We start from the raw sequence: 21,690 nt of genomic DNA on the forward strand, positions 1-21,690 counted from the left end.
CTGCGGCGGAGAATATTGTTGTACGGGAGATGTCGGACGACCCACTGCTGCTATCGCTGGCACAGCATCCTGCCACGTAGTCAGTATGACTATATTCCCGCAGCGATGTTAAGCCGGAGCAGTTCCGGAAGTGCACCCACTTCAAGCACCGGTTACACCTGACCGAAACCGAACGGCTCCCCGGGATGCACCTTCTCCAACACAAAAAGGCGGACGAAACAACACGTACACTGATGTGGCAGCCGCTGGCCAATGGATGGGGTCCATCGGGTCAATCCGGTACACAGAACCCTCCGCCTTTTTCCGGACCCACCGGCTGATATGGCAAAGGTCTTCCTTCTGTTGTTTTTACTGGATCCCGCTGCCTTCAGTGCATTTACAGTCTGAAAGGATCTTTCAGCATTCCCGTTTGTATGGTACGAGAACTTGTGATATATAGCGCATATCCTGTTATCCAGAAATTCTTTGAATTTCAAAGAAGAAAAAAAATGTACCATTGCTGTTTAAATTTCGATGGCTCATTGCTGCAAATTAAAAATAGTTTCCACTTGGAAAAACCAAATTTTTGGATTTTTTTGCCAAAATGGGGGAAATTTAATGTTTGTTGCTGAGGCAGCTTCAATTTGAAGTGGGATCATATTATTTGGTGAAATTCCTTGCGCTCCTGCAGTTGAATTATTTTGCTCTGTATTGCCAGAATCTCCATCTCTATGTAAAGGCATCTTTTAACCAACGTTCAGTATCGGGGTCACCAATTTGTGGGTCGCAGGTAAGCAAAGATCACGTGCACAAAGTTTATTTTTAAAAGAAAAAATTTTATTAAAAAAAATGATTGCTAACAAAAATGTACAATTGAAGCTTTTTGAACAGGAAAAATACAAGTGAAAAAAATATTAATGAAAAAGCAAAAGTAAATTGATTTTTTTAAAAACTTCTATATTTTAGAAGTGTGTAGTCAAGGTTGTCACCACAGCCCTTGTATGGAAATGGTTGCGGCTAGCTTATCCAGTTCTAAGAAAAACACAATCCTTCATTTATTGTTTGACCTATCGAGCCGTGTTTTAAATCGTTGAAAGACGTTATGTTTTCACAATACATATTTTTTTATTATTTTTATGTAATTGCATTATAAACATAAATAATAAAACATTTATTATAAGAGACTTAAGGAGTTCTTTATAAAATATATTTGTAGATATAAGTATATGCATGTAAGTAAATAAGATTTTCGCTTAGATAAATTAACATAAAACAATGTGTACAAAATGCATTAAATTTTGAAACAGAACGAAAAAATCCTTTTTTCGTGATCATATATTTTTTTAGATATAAAATTTATAAACTTAATTTTTTTATAAATACAATGTGGTTTTTTATTTGTAAAAAGAAAAGTGATCTACACAAAACTTTTTTTTGATATATGACTTTAATTTTGTTGTTGTTCATGTATTAAAGTACAATAATTATGTAGCTTAGATTAAAAGCTTTATGCTTCTTTCATTTGTAGTTCCCTTTATTGTTCTCTCTACTACGTTTTATACCAAAAATAATAATTAATAACAAGATTTTGGGTGTATAGAAAACATGATTGATGGGAACGGAAATCGAATGACTATTAAAATGTTTAAATTATTTCCAAATAAGATAAGCAGGCAATGCGCAGAGAAAGGGAGAATAGTATTTCAAGGGATTTTTCATGAAGACATATTTTGACAACTTTTTTTCTTATTGATAATAGTTATTTTAAAATACGATATTTATATTTCAATGTTATAAAATGATAATAAGTAATTAAACAAAACATTATGTGTACTCAATGCCTTGGTAAGCACTATATATTATATTGGTTCAATTGTAAAACAGGAGAAACGTTTTCCCCTTCGGGACTGACTGGCCATTCTCTGTGGCAAATACAGAGAGCTGATGTATACACAATTTCAAAATTGTTGCTTATTGCGGCTGTTGACTTGATCGACGTTTATCCTTATCTTTGTCTTTGTCACCTCCTTTTCGTCCAAAGATTCTGAACATGCCACTGCGTCTTTCTTCTTTACTTTTGCTTCCTTTGACGCCAGAAACTGAGGAAATCGATTGAGCTTCACTTTCACTAGAGCTTTCGGCGGAGACGCGCGATAGATTAATCGAGTCGGGCTGCAAAGATACTGGTCGATTTGATTCGAATCGACTTGTACCCCAACCTAAGAAATATTGGATAATTAAGAAAACCAAAAATTAATTAAATTCTGAGGCGAATATATGTGCGTGTGTGTGTGATGGCAACATGCAGATGAAAATAAAATTTTAATGATTAAAAGGTTAGTAGTTAGTTAGCATTGTTAACTAATTGGAAATATTCTTATGCTACATAAATTAAAAATATTTGTATGCCACCAAAAATTACCCGACAGGCTTTTTTCAAATACAAATGTTCTAAAATCTAGTTCATTACACCGAAAGAAATTTCTTAGTAAATTAATCAGAAAAAATAGCACAAGGTCTCCTAACTTTCACTGTTTTTTGAAACAGGAAATGTTGTCTACTATTTCTTAAACTCGATTATCCCTAATGATTTTATTGTTAGATTAGATATAGTGGCATCCCGATATTTCAGGCTCACTTGTGCTCTAACATAAATACAATACTTATTTCATAGCCGAAGGTACCCCTGCGGTGAAGTACTTTCCTCCTAGGACATGTAATCCGCGCGATCCCAATTTATAAGTGTTTATTTCTTTTTGATTAGGATTATCTACAAGATTACCGGGTAAGTTTTTGCTGGGAAATAATATATTAAGAAGTTGTCTTATATTTGCTCAAAAAAATATATAATTTTCCATAAAATTTTAACAAAGTTTTCTATAAAAATAAAATTTTCGCAAAATTCTCTATAGAAATAAAATGTTGATAAAATCTTTTATAGAAATAAAATTTTGACAAAATTTGACAAAAATTTTCTATAGTAATCAAATGTTGACAAAAATTTTTATAGAAATAAAATTTTGACAAATTTGTTTATAGAAACAAAATTTTGACAATTTTTTTTTATAAATAAAATTTTGTCAAATGAAACAATATATTAAGAAGTTGTCTTATATTTGCTCAAAAAATTATATTATTTTCCACACATTTTAACAAAATTTTCTATAGAAATAAAATTTTGGCAAAATTTTCTTTAGAAATAAAATTTTGTCAAAATTTTCTATAGAAATAAAATTTTGGCAAAATTTTCTATAGAAATAAAATTTTGGCAAAATTTTCTATAGAAATAAAATTTTGACAAAATTTTCTATAGAAATAAAACTTTGACAAAATATTCTATAGAAATAAAATTTTGACAAAATATTCTATAGAAACAAAACAAGAAATAACATTTTGACAAAATTTTCTATAAAAATAAAATTTTTACAAAATTCTCTATAGAAATAAAATTTTGGCCAAATTTTCTATAGAAATAAAATTTTGACAAAATTTTCTATAGAAATAAAATTTTGATAAAAACTTTTATAGAAATAAAATTTTGATAAAAACTTTTATAGAAATAAAATTATAGAAATAAAATAAAATTTTGACAAAATTTTCTATAGAAATAAAATTTTGACAAAATTTTCTATAGAAATAAAATTTTGACAAAATTTTCTATAGAAATAAAATTTTCGCAAAATTTTCTATAGAAATAAAATTTTGGTCAAATTTTCTATAGAAATAAAATTTTGACAAAATTTTCTATAGAAATAAAATTTTGATAAAAACTTTTATAGAAATAAAATTTTGATAAAAAACTTTTATAGAAATAAAATTTTGACAAAATTTTCTATAGAAATAAAATTTTCACAAAATTTGACAAAAAATTTTCTATGGTAATAAAATGTTGAAAAAATTTTTTATAGAAATAAAATTTTGACAAAATTTGATAAAATTTTGTATAGAAATAAATTTTTGACAAATTTATTTATAGAAACAAACTTTTGACAAATTTTTTTATAAATAAAATTTTGCAAATTGTTTTTTTTTTTTTTTTGTAGAATTTTGGTAAAATTTTCTCAGTTTATTTTTGGCTGAAGTGGCAAGCGTGAATACAAGGCATAATCTTAATGTATTGCTCTATGGTTTTGCATTACCCCTAAATAAGCTTTGCAATTTTAGTAATCGTGGATCGCTTTTCTTTTTTCAGCATACTTTTTATTATTTTGTCAGATTTGACTTTGGGTGTGACAATAATATTAGAATAATTAAATATTAAAAAAGAATTACTTTGAAGACTTGTGCGCAACTGTGATTTACTTATTTCCGCACTTTTATAGAACGGTCCTGATTGATCAATGTAAGCATGCAAATACAAAAGTGTAGAAAAAATAGTTTTTAATATTCCAAAAATATTAAAATTAGTGATCAAATATGTAAGGAAACATTTAGCGGCAACCCTAACAATGATACGATGAATATGAATACATCCTCTATTTGATACAAGCGTAGCAAATAATTTAAAAAAATAAAATTTTGAAATACTAATTACTGTCTATTTCACCCAAAGAAATTTGTTAGTAGGGACAGCAGAAAAGTCTGCTAAAACAGCAGAAAGTCTGCTGAAAAAGGGACAGCAGTCACTGTTTGCTGAAATAGCAAACATTTCCTGCTATTTTTGAAGCTCGATTACTCTAAAACATGTTTTATTTTGGCTAAAACAAATAAAAATGTCAACTTAGGAGCTATCCTAACATAATTAAAACAATATTTTATTAATATCTATAGTATTTGACCAAAAATCTGAATATTTATCGAATTGAGGCATAACAGCAAACAAAATGTTTGCTGATCGTATTTAGGAGCTTGTAAGTAATATTACAGTGCAAAAATATACAAAAAACTACTTTTGGTTCTTAAATATGCTCTGGGGAAAATTTATAACCTAAAAATCTTATAAATTGTTGTTCATTAGGCCCTGAAGTACAAAAATATAACAGCAGACATCGACTGCTGTTTTTAGCAAACTTTTTTCTATGAGTGTTGGAATTAACGTCAAATATAGATTAATCGATTGGGATCTGCATCCATTAGTCCATTTGTAAAAAATTCTAATTCTAAATTGAATTTGAAAAGGAATGCCATACACCTAGAAAAATAGTTGTGCTAATGGTTGAGCTTTATTTTTTTTTCATTAAGCAATAAAGTTACTTGTATCAGCAGTTTTTATGTGCTGAAAAAAGGAACGTAGTCATATTTGCTCAAAAGTAAACTCATTACTGAGCATTATTCCACCTCAGTAATGCTGGTGACATTTCTGAGGGTTTCAAAGCTTCTCTAAGTGGTTTCACTGCAATGTGGAACGCCGTTCGGACTCGGCTATAAAAAGGAGGTCCCTTGTCATTGAGCTTAACATGGAATCGGGCAGCACTCAGTGATAAGAGAGAAGTTCACCAATGTGGTATGGACTGAATAGACGAATGTATGTTTCTTTAAAGATGAGCCAAATCCAACAAATGTTGTTCGCGCACGAAACACTTCCGTCCGTTATTTAGAAAAAAACTGTCAATTCTGCGTGGTGCACAACCATTTGTTTGCCACTTGACTTTCAAGAAATCAGAAAAAACAACCGAAATCCGAAGCCGGATCATTCTTCACCACGAGCGAACTCTGACACATCGGCTCAAGCTACTGCATTCTAGAGCCGAAACATTGATTTTATGGGTCATCCGTGGTATAGTCCTATCTAGGCACTGAATGACTTCTTTTATTCAGGTATGTAAAAAATAAAATGAGAATTCAAGGTTTTTCATCACCTGAAGAAGCGGTTGATGTGTTCAGACTGTTTGTACTTAGGCCTGTTTCCTGTTCTGATAATCCTACTTTGATATATTAATAAAGGGTGATTTGTTAAGAGCTTGATAACTTTTTTTTAAAAAAAAAACGCATAAAATTTGCAAAATCTCATCGGTTCTTTATTTGAAACGTTAGATTGGTCCATGACATTTACTTTTTGAAGATAATTTCATTTAAATGTTGACCGCGGCTGCGTCTTAGGTGGTCCATTCGGAAAGTCCAATTTTGGGCAACTTTTTCGAGCATTTCGGCCGGAATAGCCCGAATTTCTTCGGAAATGTTGTCTTCCAAAGCTGGAATAGTTGCTGGCTTATTTCTGTAGACTTTAGACTTGACGTAGCCCCACAAAAAATAGTCTAAAGGCGTCAAATCGCATGATCTTGGTGGCCAACTTACCGGTCCATTTCTTGAGATGAATTGTTCTCCGAAGTTTTCCCTCAAAATGGCCATAGAATCGCGAGCTGTGTGGCATGTAGCGCCATCTTGTTGAAACCACATGTCAACCAAGTTCAGTTCTTCCATTTTTGGCAACAAAAAGTTTGTTAGCATCGAACGATAGCGATCGCCATTCACCGTAACGTTGCGTCCAACAGCATCTTTGAAAAAATACGGTCCAATGATTCCACCAGCGTACAAACCACACCAAACAGTGCATTTTTCGGGATGCATGGGCAGTTCTTGAACGGCTTCTGGTTGCTCTTCACTCCAAATGCGGCAATTTTGCTTATTTACGTAGCCATTCAACCAGAAATGAGCCTCATCGCTGAACAAAATTTGTCGATAAAAAAGCGGATTTTCTGCCAACTTTTCTAGGGCCCATTCACTGAAAATTCGACGTTGTGGCTCGTTAGTAAGTCTATTCATGATGAAATGTCAAAGCATACTGAGCATCTTTCTCTTTGACACCATGTCTGAAATCCCACGTGATCTGTCAAATACTAATGCATGAAAATCCTAACCTCAAAAGAATCACCCTTTAAAAGCATACACGGACGAAAAAGACTGTTTTTCATAGGTTTCGGTGTACAAATTATATGTTTGGAACTCAAATTTTTAATTCATTACTTTTAAGTACAAGCAAATAATGTTCATAAAATAGCATACCATGATTGGGACATATATGTTAATATGTTAAAACATATTACGTTTGGGACATAACCTTTTTTTAAATATAATATATGTGGATGCAATCATATATTAATTTAGAAATTGCCTATAAACATATATGTATTGAGTGTTAAAAGTTATATCTAATAGTGTATGCCTAAGGTGAAACATAATATGCTTGAACAATACAAACAATATTTTGTTTGGACCAATCCTGAAAATATATATGATTGAAGAAGAATGTGTTTTGGAGTATATAGTTTACAGAAGCGATTTTTTTTGAGGGTGTATATGTGGTGATGCATTTAAAAGAAAACAAGTATATACAGCCGTAAGTTCGGCCAGGCCGAAGCTTATGTACCCTCCACCATGGATTGCGTATTAACTTCTTCTAAACACTGCCATCCACAATCGAATTACTTGGGTTGCGGTAAAGCTTGCCGATGGCAAGGTGTCTTAAAAGCTCCTAACACCGTCTTCTAAATTATAAGTAAGTCCATACGTGGTATATATTAAATGAAAAAAGACCGATTAAATACGTATATAATTCAGTTTGACAAAATTTTCTATAGAAATAAATTTTTAACAAAATTTTCTATAGAAATAAAATGTTGACAAAATTTTCTATAGAAATAAAATTTTGACAAAATTTTCTATAGAAATAAAATTTTGACAAAATTTTCTATAGAAATAAAGTTTTGACAAAATTTTCTAAAGAAATTAAATTTTAACAAAATTTTCTATAAAAATAAAATTTTAACAAAATTTTCTATAGAAATAAAATTTTGATAAAATTTTCTATAGAAATAAAATGTTGACAAAATTTTCTACAGAAATAAAATTTTGGTAGATTATTTTTGGCCTGAGTGGCAACCATGATTATGAACCGATATGGACCAATTTTGGAATGGTTGTTATGGCCATATACTAACACCACGTTCCAAATTTGAACCGGATCGGGTGAATTTTGCTTCTCTTAGAGGCTCCGCAAGCCAAATCTGTACATCGGTTTATATGGGGGCTATATATAATTATGGACCGATGTGGACCAATTTTTGCATGGTTGTTAGAGACCATATACCAACATCATGTACCAAATTTCAGACGGATCGGATGAAATTTGTTTCTCTTTGAGCCTCCGCAAGCCAAATCTGGGGATCGGTTTATATGGGGGCTATATATAATTATGGGCCGATATGGACCTATTTTAGCATGGTTGTTAGAGACCATATGTCAACACCATGTACCAAATTTCAGCCGGATCGGATGAAATTGGCTTCTATTTGAGCCTCCGCAAGCCAAATCTGGGGATCGGTTTATATGGGGGCTATATATAATTATGAACCGATGTGGACCAATTTTTGCATGGTTGTTAGAGACCATATGCCAACACCATGTACCAAATTTCAGCCGGATTGGATGAAAGTTGCTTCTCTTTGAGGCTCCGCAAGCCAAATCTGAGGGTCCGTTTATATGGGGGCTATACGTAAAAGTAGACCGATATGACCCATTTGCAATACCATCCGACTTACATCAATAACAACTACTTGTGCCAAGTTTCAAGTCAATAACTTGTTTCGTTCGGAAGTTAGCGTGATTTCAACAGACGGACGGACGGACATGCTTAGATCGACTCAGAATTTCACCACGACCCAGAACATATATACTTTATGGGGTCTTAGAGCAATATTTCGATCTGTTACAAACGGAATGACAAAAACTTTCTTCTAAATAATATGGAAATACTTCTTTCATAATTGTTTTTTTCTTTACTTTGAACTGAGCATTTTTTTCATAATTGATTGATTTTCTATGTAGTAATTACAAGCTCAAGCAGTTGCTCTTTTTTAGCCTCTCTTAAGCCCCTGTGCTCTGAGGCATTATATATTTGAATATTGTATTTGTATATAAATGAAATAAATAAAAAAAAAGTTAATATACCCCCATCCTATGGTGGATGGTATAAAAACAATATGTGCCAAAAAGCCGGTTCGGATTTCGCCTTGAAATTCCCGCGGTTTAGTAAAATATTTCGATCAAAATCAGATAATTTAACTCAATTGATGCGTTTTTTCCTTTTTCATTTAGATTTTGTCAATATTTATCAGAAATATATTTGTTTTCATTTATAATTTTGATTATTTTAGAAAAAAGTAACCGCGGAAATATGCAGATACGCTTCCCTTATACAATAGCAAAAACTGCTGTTTTGTAAATATATATATAAATATAACTTTTCCTCAGAAAATAGGCAAATAAATAAAATAAACATACAAAACATAAACGATTGATGAAACATATAAAAAATGTTAGACTACAGAATGAGTGGTAATTAGTACAAATAGTATATTGAGGATAAATATATAAAACCAATACCATCACTGTTATTATTGATGACACTCATGTAACTGGGATTATTTATGGAGTTATTTTCTGTGATATTGATGTTTGGATTAGTCGCGAAATGCCACACCGTACGACTATGTTGAGATGATGCAGTAGTGGAGGACGTCATCGTCGTCGTAATAGACGACGAAGATGTCGTTTTACTTGAGGTGGTAGTATAATTGTGAACATGATGTTGATATGATGTTGAAGATAATGGCGATGATGGTGATGATTTTTGATTGTTATTGTTATTGAGACGTTGTTGCGGTTTACCATTATTATTATTATTGTTACTGCCACTGCTACCGGTTATGAGGATTACATTATTTGTATTGGGACTGCCCATACTTGAATTCGAACTTGTAGAAATCGAAGTGTGCACGGTGCGTTTTGTAGTGGGTTGTTGCATTTGTTGAAGGCCCGTAGTGGCTTCCATTTCTATGAATTTTGTCACCAGATCGGATCGTCCACCTCCATTTCCTCCTACACTGGTGCGTGGAGCAGCTATAACTTTGTGCTGCTGGTGTTGTCTCATATTAAAATTTCCCCCCGTCTGTTGGTCGGGAAATTGTCCTGATGCAGCGGCAGCATTAAATGCATTAATCCGCTGTTGTACTTGGGCCTGATGTTGATGATGCTGCTGACCAGCAGTAACACTCGAAGCTCCAGTTGGTGGCATAGTTGTTGGTAAAGGTGGAGGATTTTCTATATTTTTAATGATGCCGATTTAATGCGCGATAATGTAATAATATTTTGGAATGTAGTTTGAGGGAGAGAAATGAAACACAATGACACAATGTTGAATTAAAGCGAATACCCAAGGGGGACAAATACACAATGATGCCGAAGACAAGGACAATTTTAACTTAATAAGCTAACGTAAAATTTATTTTCTGAACATACCTGATAATCTAGCCTCACTATGACGTTTAATGAGAACAACGCCATCATCATTGGATCCGTTTTGCAAACGTGACATACTACTGCTAATCATGACCTCTGAGCCATATTCTGAAATATAAGGATGTCCTATATATGGAATCATTTACCATCTAACAGCATTGAAAATACATACCTTGACTGCCTGCAGAAGTATTACGCATAACTACTACATTCTCGGTACTTTGGCGATTTGGCACTGGTGGTGGGGCTCCTCTCGGTGGTATAGGGGGTTTGTGTTCGAATCCAATTGAAGAAGTTGGTGAAGATGGCGATGGAGGTTGCTATAACGTTACAAAAAAAATTGTTTATTGGATGGAAGCAACCATAAATGTTTTTTTGGGTTTTTTATTTAGTAACTAAATAAAATCTTGCAAACGGCTATTTTTTGACATGGTTATTTCAACGAATTGTTTTTATACAAGCCGAAGGATAGACTGCCAATTAGTAAATTTTTTGTATAAGATCAGCAGTTTTATCGTCACGATAAATAATAAAAAGACATTGGAAACCGGCCCTAAGTCTAAAAAAAGTGCAGCTTTCTTTATATAAGGAAAAGGAACATACTTGCATTCATCAGGGCCTCTGGTTGGTTGTTCTGAGATTTCTTTCAAAGGAAACTAGCATCGGAAGGAAGAAGATGGAAAGATCACATCGAGGAATCACAATGGACCTATACTGGTCTAAGTGGACATCAATTAAACACAAAATTGATGTCATCCTCTACAACCTAACCTAACCTAACCTATAAGGAAATATTGCACTCAATGAAAAAATCAGTAATGACACCAAAAAGGTTAGTTTCTTCCGCAGTTGTTGTCTGTTGAAAAAACAAAAGTAGTTTGCTCTTACTACTTGCAATTTTTGACTTTTCCATACACTTTACAATAGGTCTTAATTCGGCTCTCTGAAAAATGCCCCAATGAAAAATTGCCCGAAAAGTTTTCATACTTACATAAATTGGGAGATTTTTCATTATGAAAAACAATCTAACAAATTTGGGGGTTATAACATTTTTTTTTATTGGAATATTGCATTGGGCTATTTTTTGCAAAAACTGAAAAATTCTTCAATAATTGGATTTTGATTTTTAAAATATTTTGTTCGGCAAATTTTTCATTTTATAATTAAAAAAAAATTGAGTGCAGAAATCAAACAAGTAACAGTTACCCTACGAACATCATCGAAATCAGCAATATTATTTGGTCTATTTCATTGTCAGTGAAAAAAATTGTTTAACATGTTATTGAATTTTGAATTTGTGAAACAAAAAATTGGAAGCAAAATGCTTTATACGAAAGAAGAAAAGCAAAAATATGCCTTCAAAACCAAACATGTTTACACTATTTATCTTTATCTCCAAGTCGGCTGTTGAAATAGTGGAAGCGTTGAATATGGAACAGATATGGATTGACCAAAAATATAAGAAATCCCAAGCATTTTTTCATTAAGGCTGCTATTTCTGAAAAGTATTTCACATTTTGCATTTCTTACTCAGAGTCAGCAGACTGAAGAGAACGTTCCAGTTGGGAATATTTCATTGGGCTTTCTTCATAAATGATTTGGGGAGTTTTTCATAAATATTAGTGAATTTTTCATGTTGCTTTTTGGGGATTTTTTTTTCTTTTTTTGGCTATTATTCATTTTTCACATTTGTTTTGAGGCAACAAGGAAAAGAATTTTGGGATCGCATCGTTATGGGTGATAAAATGTAGATGCAGGACAATTCAAATATAAAAAAATCATGGTTATCCCGGTCAATCGTCAACATCGACGGAAAAGCCGAATATCCACGGAAAGAAGCTAATGTTGTGTATATGGTGGGGCCACCTGGGCGTGATCCACTATGAACTGCTGCAATCGAGTTAAACGATCACAGAAGCTTTGTGTCGAACTCAATTGATGCATTTGAGCCGAGCATTGAGTGAAAAACGATGACAATATTTGGAAAAGCACGACAATTTGATTTTGCAGTAAGATGTTGTAATCACACAGTCGGTAGAATTGTAACAAAGAGGGTAGATTTTTTTACTGTTTGTTGGATTGGTAGAATTCTTGAGATTTTGGTAGATTTTGCAAAATATACCTCTCCAACTAAAAGGTAAAAATTTTTGACAAAATTTTCTATAGGAATAAAATTTTGACAAAATATGTATTGACATAATTTCCTACAGAAATAAAATTTTGACAAAATTTTATAGAAATAAAATCTTGACAACATTTTCTATAGTAATAAAATGTTGACAAAATTCTCTATAGAAATAAAAATTTCTATAGAGAAAAAAATTTCTATAGAAATTTGACAAAATTTTCTATAGCAATAAAATTTTGACAAAATTTTCTATAGAAATAAAATTTTGACAAAATTTTATAGAAATAAAATCTTGACAAAATTTTCTATAGTAATAGAATTTTGAGAACATTTTTTTAAAAATTCAATATTTTAAAAAATTTTAATTTTTTAAATTTCAGTCATACTATCAAAGTTTATTTTAAGTTCTAAAGTAGTAACTTTCCCTTGTTGGTTCAAGCTAAAATCGTTAAAGAAATTGTCGCTAATAGGATCATAATAGATATAGTGCAAATATTGAAATAGAGCGCAAAAAAATAAAACATTTCTATCGAAGAAACAACATTTTTTTCATTTTACTAACCACAAAAAATTGGAGTTTTCATAGTTTTCTTTACTTTGGTAGATTTTTGGTATAATTTTCTTACAATTTTGATAGATTATTTTTGGCACGAGTGGCAACCGGAAACTGTTACCCCACCCGCCGTATAGACCAGGCATGCTTCTTTTTATTAGCACTTGTTTCGATCGATGACGCATGACCTGGCTGATCAGCATTTTTCGTTTTTATGAGGAAGCCTAACACACATTTGGTCGATTCGAGGATTGAGTCAAAAGACGAGTGGTTTTTTCTTGTCGCGGTATTCGAATAATTTTTAAAACATTTCAAAAACTCACGCTTTTATAATTTCCGCTTTGTTATTTAATAAAATTTCATGTTTTGCAAAAAATATTGGATCTAAAATTTTTTTAAATGTTTTTTTTTTTGCGTTATTCGAAATTCAAGACTGACACAATTTATGTAAAATTTACTGATTTTAGGAAAATGCAGTAAGATGTTGACCTATTTTGGGGGGCTTTTGTGAGCACAGTATAAGTATATGGAAATAGCATGTTCCAGTTTTTTTTACAAAATTCAGAATAAAAATGTCTCGCCCTCAAAGAAATGAAAATGGGTAAACAACTTATATGGGGGCTTATAAACAAATTGACGAATATGATCTATCTTCGGTACATCTGTTTTTTAGAACCATTTTATAATTGAATTAAAATTGTTCTAAACCCCATTTTCATGAAGCCAGGTTAGTGCTACGATATCTACCGAACCATACTATGGACATGCCTGTTAGCCTGGCTATGGATTCATACGCTTGTTCTGAACTCATCTGCTGAAAATTTTCAGTTAACCGAATAGAAAACATGTGCAATTTACTTTCTCAAAACTGGCAGTTAAAGCCAAACGAAGTTGCATGAAAATGGCTGTAAAATTTTTGAATTTATTAAGATAAGGTTTTCTACAGTACATCGTACATATTGAAAGTGCATTAAAATAACTAACTTACTTGCTGTTGTTGCATTTGTTTCTGCAAGAAGTTCATTTGAGGTGTGGTGGAACTGGTAGAAATACTGCTGCTGGCTACGGAATTAGTACGTGAGGCAGCTCGCCTTTGTGAATCGGGGGAGGAGGTACGAGAACTGACGGGTGATTCAACAGTTTGTCCACTCGCTACTTTAATATCGGGGAAGCTACTGGATTGTTGCTATAAAGATAGTCAAAGTAAAAATCTCAAATGTCCACACTAGAAGAACTCCTAAAGTTAAATCTTACCTTCATGGAATCATCATAACTTAACAATTGTAGATTTGGCGGTAGACTAGCGTGGAATGAAATCTTACGAACCCAATCGTTCATAATTTCCAATGAGGGGGCTTCAAACAAGAATTCCGAACCGTCAGGCAATTTTAAACGGAAGACATATTTCTTCTTTGTATAGTCTTCGGCTCGTTCACATTTGGCGCCTAATATATTGACCGGGGCATTGGCGGTTTTTTGTTGCAAGAAATCATTTTCGTCTTTGAAGAAGCACAACAATTGGCCACATAGTACTGTATGGAATTGTTTCCATGACCGTACGGGAGCTTTTTTTCCGCCAGACTGAAGGCCATGTTTACGTTCCAGCATACCTTGTATTTCAACGGGAGGTAAATCGAAACCTTCACCTTTCTGATTTTTACGGAACGACTGTGCCCGACGCCTTGTTGTGAACGAAGGCGTACGCTTGGGTTGTTTTGGTTGTACTTTCATGGATTCGGCTCTCTTGACATTTTGGTCAGAGCCACGACGCAAACGATCGCCAAACATGGTGGATGAGGAGCTCTTTTGAAGGCCATATTGATCTTCTTCGTAACCTGACCTCGAAGGCATTTGTGCATTTTGTGGAGAGTTGGTGGCTGAGCTGGGTGTGGTGATGACCATGGGTGTAGAGAAAATGGGTATTTTCTCTTGATTGTTGGCATTGTTTCGGTGTTCCATTTGTTTCTCTGCTCGTCTTCTTTCGTCGGTGAGACGTTGGAGCTCCTTTTGTTTTAACATTTCCAAACGTTCCTTTTCCAGGCGTTCCTTCTCCTTAAGTTTGGCCAATTTCTCACTTTCGACTTGCTTGCGGAAACGCTGTTCCAACAGTGTGATGCGCTTAATGGCCTGGAATTTTTCCTCTTGGGCCTCAACCGTCTTCTCGAAATCGGAATGACGTCTAAGCAAATCTTCAACTTGTGGTATGGATTCACCCAGCTTAGAGTCCTTGAGCAAAGGCTCCCTACTTACAATCCAATTTTCCAATATATCAGCATCTTTCAAGAATATTTGCGTATCCAAATTCAACTCGTATATTTCTTTACGTTGCTGCAAGGTATGCTCCAAGAGGTCATGTCTTTGCTGTAGAACTTGTATTTTCTCCTCGATCTCATGGGCTAAGAAATGTTTCTCCCTGATAAGTTTTTCGCCCTTTGTTTTGAAATTTGCAAAGGCCTCATCTCGGGCCCTGATCTCAGCAGAGTGCTCCTTGACACTAGCCAATAAGGATTCTGCACCTGCCACTGTATTGGCTAAATCGGGAGCGGTTATCTTAGCCAACATTTCATTGATCCAAGCAATCAGATCACGATATTCATCGAAATAGGATTGTAATTGTTCGGCCTGTTGTAGTTTCTCCTTGCGGACATTTGATTTTTCTGTAACATCAGCCCATGCTTCAATAGTTTCGTCTCTCTTCACCTCAATATGTTCCTTTGCGTCGGGATAAACCTCGGCCAAGTTATTGGCTTCATTCATGACAGAGTTCACCTGATCCCGTATGGCTTCGAGTTCGGTTTCAAATACCAAATGTTTGCGATTGAGGGCTTGAATACTCTCCAAATCTTGACCATAATCTTCGGAAATTAAATTGGCTTCCTTTTCATTGATCAATGCAATTGTTTCGTCAGCCACACGATCGTAGACATGGACTTGTTTTGCCCCATCTAAGGCGTCCTTGCGGGCAGCGACCAGATCTTTAAGCTCCTCCCACAATTGTTTTGTCTCATCGCGTTTTGTTTTAATCGAGGTCTTGTAGGGATTATTTTCTTTGATAAGATCTTCACCCTTTTTCAAATGGGCCTGAACTCTGGACTCGTTGGCTGTGAGATTGGAAACGAAGGTCTCGAATACCAAAATCAATTGTTCCACGTGCTCAACATCTTCACCATAATCCTCCGAGGCGGTCACAACCATCTGGTCATTAATCCATTCATGCAAATCTTCGGTTTCTCGCAAATACTCAAAGAGCAATTTACTTTCCTGTAGGCGGACTTCACGGTCCTTAGAGAGTCGTAAGAGCTCCTCGTACTGTTGATTGACGGTATCTTGCTTCGATTTTATATTGGCACTGTCAAAGTGATGACGTTCAATTAGATTTGTGGCCAATTTGTTGACTTTCTCGATGGACGGCTTAAATGATTGCAATTCTCTTTGCAATACCTCCAGTTTCTTTTGATGGGTTTGCACGGATAACTCATCCTTTCCATAGTCAGAGGATACCACGGTTGGTCTCTTCTCGCGGATCCATGATTCGGCTTCATTGGCTTCGACATAGAACATTTGCGATTCCACAGCATCCAAAAGGCGAAGGCGTCTAATGCTGCATAGCTCGCGGAGTTTCACCAATTTGCCCTTAATACGATCACATTTGTATTGAATCTGTTCCAAGGCGAAATGATTGTCTCGCATCATTTGATCACCTCTCTGGAGGAGAGATTGAATCAAAGGTTCTTGCGACAAAAGTTCTGCTTCCAATGCTTGATGTTTCTTCTGGAGTGTTTGTACAGCAGTCAATGAACTGCCTAAATCTTCCGAGGCCGCTATGATTTCCTTTTCTGTCAGCCATTGCAGTTCATCCTCGGCGTCCCGTAGGAATTGTTGCAGACTAAGAGAATCTTCTAGATTTTCTCTTCTAATTCCCAGGGGCTCGTGCAATGTGTGGTAACGTTTAATTGTTGCCATAGCTCTCTCATGGATTTCGTCTTTGAGGAAATGATCGGCTTGGAAGAATTTCTCATCTTGTTGTTTGATTTGATCGGCCAGTTCAGCATGATGGGCCACATCGGCCTCGAGACGCTCGTGTTTCTTGATAAGATTGGTTACAGCTGCTAAATCTTTGCCATAATCCTCATTGGAAACATGCGACTCTACTTCATCCATCCAGTTGTTGAATTCTTCGACACTACGATTGAAGGTCAACGCTTCGTAGGCTTGATTGAGTTTGTGTTTCTTTTCTTTCGAAGCTGATTTTAATTTCAGCCAATCGGCCTCTAACATTTCCAATTGCTGGGCGATCTCATCCTTGGCGTAATGATCGTTCTTAATGAGGCGTTCGCCTTCACGGATTACCTCTTGTACTCTGGATGCATTATTGAGCAATTCACTATCAAAAGCATTGTGTTTTTGCAGTTTACTTTGCAAATTACTTGGTTCTCTGTAGTTCTCATCCATGGCCACTTGCATCTTCTGCACCAACCATCTATCGATCTCATAGAGACTTCTGAGGAATTCTTGAAGTTGTAGCGATTGTTGTAGTCTTTGCTTTCTCTCTTGGGCAAGGTTTGTCAGTTTTTCCTTTCGTCGAACCACATAGGACAACTTGTCTCTTATGACATCGGCATCGTTTGGTTCACTTTCCAGTATGGATGTGGCAAAGTTTTCCAATTGGGCGACATTATCGGAGTCTAAAAGTTTCTCAAAAGCTTCATGTTTTTTAAGAAGTCTTTCGACTGCGGTATATGAATCTCCCAAATCATCGTTGTTGAGAAAAGCTTCTTTGTTGGCCAACCATATTTCGACTTGCTCTACTTGGGCTTTGAATAACTGCAATTGATGGGCTTCGGTTAGATCCCTGGCACGTTGATTCCAAGCATCATGCAAATGTTGATGCAACTCCTCCAAAGCCTTCAGATTTTTCTTCACTTTATCCGATTTGTCTTTGTCAGCTAACTGGTCTCCTTGAACTTTAAGATCTTTGAAAGCTTTGTCACGGCCATCAATTTCAACCTTACGCTCTTGATGTAATTCCAACTGGATTTCACAGTCACTAATGGTCATGGGCGTGGGCGATGCATTCATCTTCTTGATCATATCGTTAACCCACAATTCCAACTCACGTACATCAGAGACGAACTTATGCACCAAATATGCCTCATTCAGAAGATTTCGTCGCTTAACAGCTAAATCTTGTAATTGCTTCCAGGAGGCAGAAAGTTCATCCAATTTGCAAGCAATATCCATGGCTCTTTCGGGGTACTTGTTTTGCAGAGAGCGAGCATTTTGCTCATGATCGCCAATCTTCTGCTTGACAGCTGACATGTCTCTTTCGAGAGCATCTTCACGGCGAATCAAGGCTTCAACAGCAGCCAAATCGCGACCGGTGTCCTCGGAAGACATGGCCAGTGATTTTTCGGCAATACGCTCGGCAGTATCCTCAACATCTCTGTTGAATACATGAATCTCATTTGCTCCACCCAATAAGGCACGATAGGCATTCAAAGCTCCCTGCAATTGACGCCATTTGTTGTTGAAATCACGTCTACGTTTGTCAATATTGGCAGATTCGGCGGGAACCTCTCCCTGATTTATGAGTTTATCCGCCAAGCTATTTATGTGTTTAACACGTTGGTCATCCACTCGCATGTCAGAGTCGACATCGTCCAACTTACGCATTAACGCATTGCAATGTTCCAAATCCCGACCAGTGTCACTGGCCTGCACCATCATTTCCTTGTCTCTTATCCAGGCTTCAATCTTGTCCAATTGGTTATTGAATTCCAGAATATCTTGAGCTTCCTCCAAACCACGTCCTCGGTTATCCAATTCATCCAAGAGGCTCTTCCATGCCGATAGAACACGATCAATAGCCTGCTTAATTTCCGGTGATGATTCATGTTGTTTGGAAAGGAGAATGAGGCCCTTCTCTTGTATTTCTTTGATTCTTCCTTGATTAGCTGAAACTTCGGCTTGGAAGGCTTGATGCTTTTGCAATTTCTTTATCTTCTCGTCCAGATTTGAGACCTCATTGTAGTTGCCACCATCTGCTTCGAGTTTCTTTTTCTTTTCGTTTATCCATGTCTCAGCCTCAGCACAATCTCTAACGAATTGGGCATAGAGAAGGGCATCTTCCAATTTATATCTCCGTACAGCGCATAGATCCTTAACCTTTTGCCGTCTAGCCAAAACTCCTTGCAAAATAGTTTGGATATTGGCACTATCATAATGGCGTTGTTCAATCAATTTGCGTCCATGCTCCTGCAACAAGGCCACCTTTTCTTCTTGGGTATTTATAAGCCTTTCGAATTCATCGTGTTTCTTTATTTGATTTTGGACATCTTCAACGGTTTGCCCGAAATCAGAACTGGAGAGAGCCGCTTGTTGGGAACTAGATAAGTTATCGATTTGCTTAGCATCACGCAAGAAACAGAAAAGGTCGATTTTCTGTTCCAACATTATTTTCTTCTTGTTCCATGCGGTGTGGAGCTTAGCCCTTTCATCCAACATGGCAGAGCATTTTTCTTCGACTTCTGCAGCGGCATAGTGTCCTGTTTGTACCATGGAGTCACTTAGCTCATTGAGAGAGCGGAATTTATCCTCACGGGCCTCTATTTCACCGTAGATGGCATCGTGTTGGATCTTGAGAGCTGTAGCTCCGGCTGCATCGCTGACATGCTCTTCGGCCTGTAATGCCGCTCGTAGATGTGAAGACCATGACATGATGTCACGTACATCAGTTAGGAATGTTTGCAAGTCGTAGCTAGCAGCCAGGCGATCACCTCGGGCGCCAGAACGTTCTTTCAAATCATTCCAAGCAGCCACAACCTTGTCTTGCTGTTGCGCTATGGCCGAAGCATTCGAGGGATACTTAGCTTGAAGACGAACCGAATCTTCAACCAAAACTTGCAGTTGTGCCTCCAAAGCTACCAAATCATTTTCAAAGCCTTCGTGTTTTCGCATCAAAGCCAATGCCGAATTCAAATCTTTACCCAATTCGGTGGATAGAGCTGCATTCTTATCTTGAATACGGAACAAAGCTTCAGCCACATCGCGATGGAATCTATGAATTTCGCCAGCGGCATGTAGTTTTTGTTCTCTCAAATTGAGTAATTTGAGTAGATTTTCCCAAGAGCCACGCAACTGTTCTTGTCTCTTCTCAACATCTGTGGCATAAGGACTCTCAGTGTCAATGAGCTTTTTGGCCAGAACTTCACATTGGTCAACACGATCGGCACCAACCTCTACGCGATGTTTCAAATCATCAAATTTATTTTGCAGCAACTGTAAGTGCTCATAATCCTGTCCATAGTCTTCAGATGATGCCACTTGTTCTTGTTCTCTAACCCATTGTTCGACTTCATCCGACTCCAGGAAATATTCATGCATGTACAAGCTCTCCATCAAACGCAATTGGCGTTGCGAAGCCAGTTTGTGCAAAGATTTCAACATTTTCTCAATCAATTGTTGTTTGGCAGATAGAATCTTGCTATCAGGATGGTTGGCTGAAACCATGGCGGCACAATTGTGTCCCATTTCGGTGACAATACCAGTATAGGTGTCCAACTCCAATTCGATGGTTTTGTGTTTGGTCAATAGTTTAGCGGCCGAATCACGATCGCGTCCGTATTCGGTTGAACGCAAAGCATTTTGTTTTTCTCCCAACCATGCTTCAATTTCTCCAGCATCGTAGAGGTATTGTTGGGCCTTCAAAGACATTTCCAATTTTTTGCTACGCTCGTTGGTGTTGTATTCCAAGTCATTCCAAGCATCTTCCAGACGATTGCATAAATCTTTGACCTTTTCTTGTTCGGGGTGTTTCTGGGCAACCAATGCTTGACCGGCTTGCAAAGCCTTATTGATCATGGGACGATGTCCCTTGATTTCGGCTTCTAGTTTCTTATGTTTCTTGGAAAGTGATTGGGCTTGGTGCAGATTTTGTCCCAACTCCTTCGATTTTGCAGCAGGCAAATGGTCATTGATCCATTGGAATTCTGTGTCCAATTCGAAAACAAATTTATGATAATTAAGACTTTCGTCCAGTTCATCCCTTCGCTTTTGCATTGGATCACGCAACAGCTTGAAACGGTTTTGTATATCCTTAGACTCATCTTTGATGTTGGCTGCATTGAAATGTCCCTCATGGGCCATTTCTTCACCGGAGTTGACCAATTCGCCAATTTTTTGCTCCCACATTGTTATCTCAGATTCCAACAATTGCTGCTTATTAATCAAATCCTTGCAACTCCTCAAATCATTGCCCACATCCTTGCTTTTGAGGGCTGCATCTAACTCACCAACCTTTTTCTTGGCGTCTTCAATGGCACGATTATGCTCACGTTGCGAAGCGGCTTGCTCAAGCTTGCGACCCTTATCTTCGGACAGAGCGAGAAGATCCTTCCATTTCTTATTGAGATCTGCCACTCTCTTCTCAACTTCGGGTTTGCGATTGTTGGCTGCAATGAGTTGCTCACTGTCTTTATTCACATTTCGTAATTGGCCCTCGTTAGCACGCAATTCTCGTTCGAAAGCCTTGTGTTTCTGCAGTTTGCGTGGTAAATTTGTAAGGTCGCGGTAATTCTCATCACCGGCAATTTTAGTTTTGTCTTTAAGCCAAACATCGAGGTCATCAGCCTCAGCAGCAAACTTATGGAAGTCTTTGGAAGCTTGCAAGGACCGCTTTCGTTCAAATGCTCTATCCTTGACAGCTTTGCGTTTACCCAGGACCTGATTGCGTCTATCATCAATGCTAAAAACAAAATTTAAGAGAAACTTTGATTAAAAGGAAATACCTACAACC

The 21,690-nt window shown here is 36.1% G+C and overlaps 1 protein-coding gene across 8 annotated transcripts in view; it reads right to left on the minus strand.

Annotated features, from left to right (window-relative positions):
• Positions 1–1,079: 1,079 nt before the first annotated feature.
• kst (spectrin beta chain, non-erythrocytic 5 kst) overlaps positions 1,080–21,690 on the minus strand; it is a 232,521-nt gene continuing 211,910 nt past the window's right edge. For 5 of the 8 annotated variants that reach the window (XM_075308366.1, XM_075308364.1, XM_075308362.1 and 2 more), the window contains 6 exons: positions 14,151–21,639; positions 13,885–14,082; positions 10,388–10,535; positions 10,216–10,323; positions 9,301–10,017; positions 1,080–2,198 (listed from right to left, as the gene is read on the minus strand). In XM_075308366.1, the coding sequence (XP_075164481.1) occupies positions 1,951–2,198; positions 9,301–10,017; positions 10,216–10,323; positions 10,388–10,535; positions 13,885–14,082; positions 14,151–21,639 (8,908 nt within the window). In that variant the 3' untranslated portion in view covers positions 1,080–1,950. Of the gene's footprint in view, positions 2,199–4,251; positions 4,309–9,300; positions 10,018–10,215; positions 10,324–10,387; positions 10,536–13,884; positions 14,083–14,150; positions 21,640–21,690 lie in introns of all 8 variants that reach the window. The other 3 variants (XM_075308368.1, XM_075308367.1, XM_075308369.1) reach the window with 3 other exon arrangements.

This window comes from Haematobia irritans, chromosome 4 (assembly GCF_050003625.1).
Source record: "Haematobia irritans isolate KBUSLIRL chromosome 4, ASM5000362v1, whole genome shotgun sequence".
In the NCBI taxonomy this organism is placed as follows: Eukaryota; Metazoa; Arthropoda; class Insecta; order Diptera; family Muscidae; genus Haematobia; species Haematobia irritans.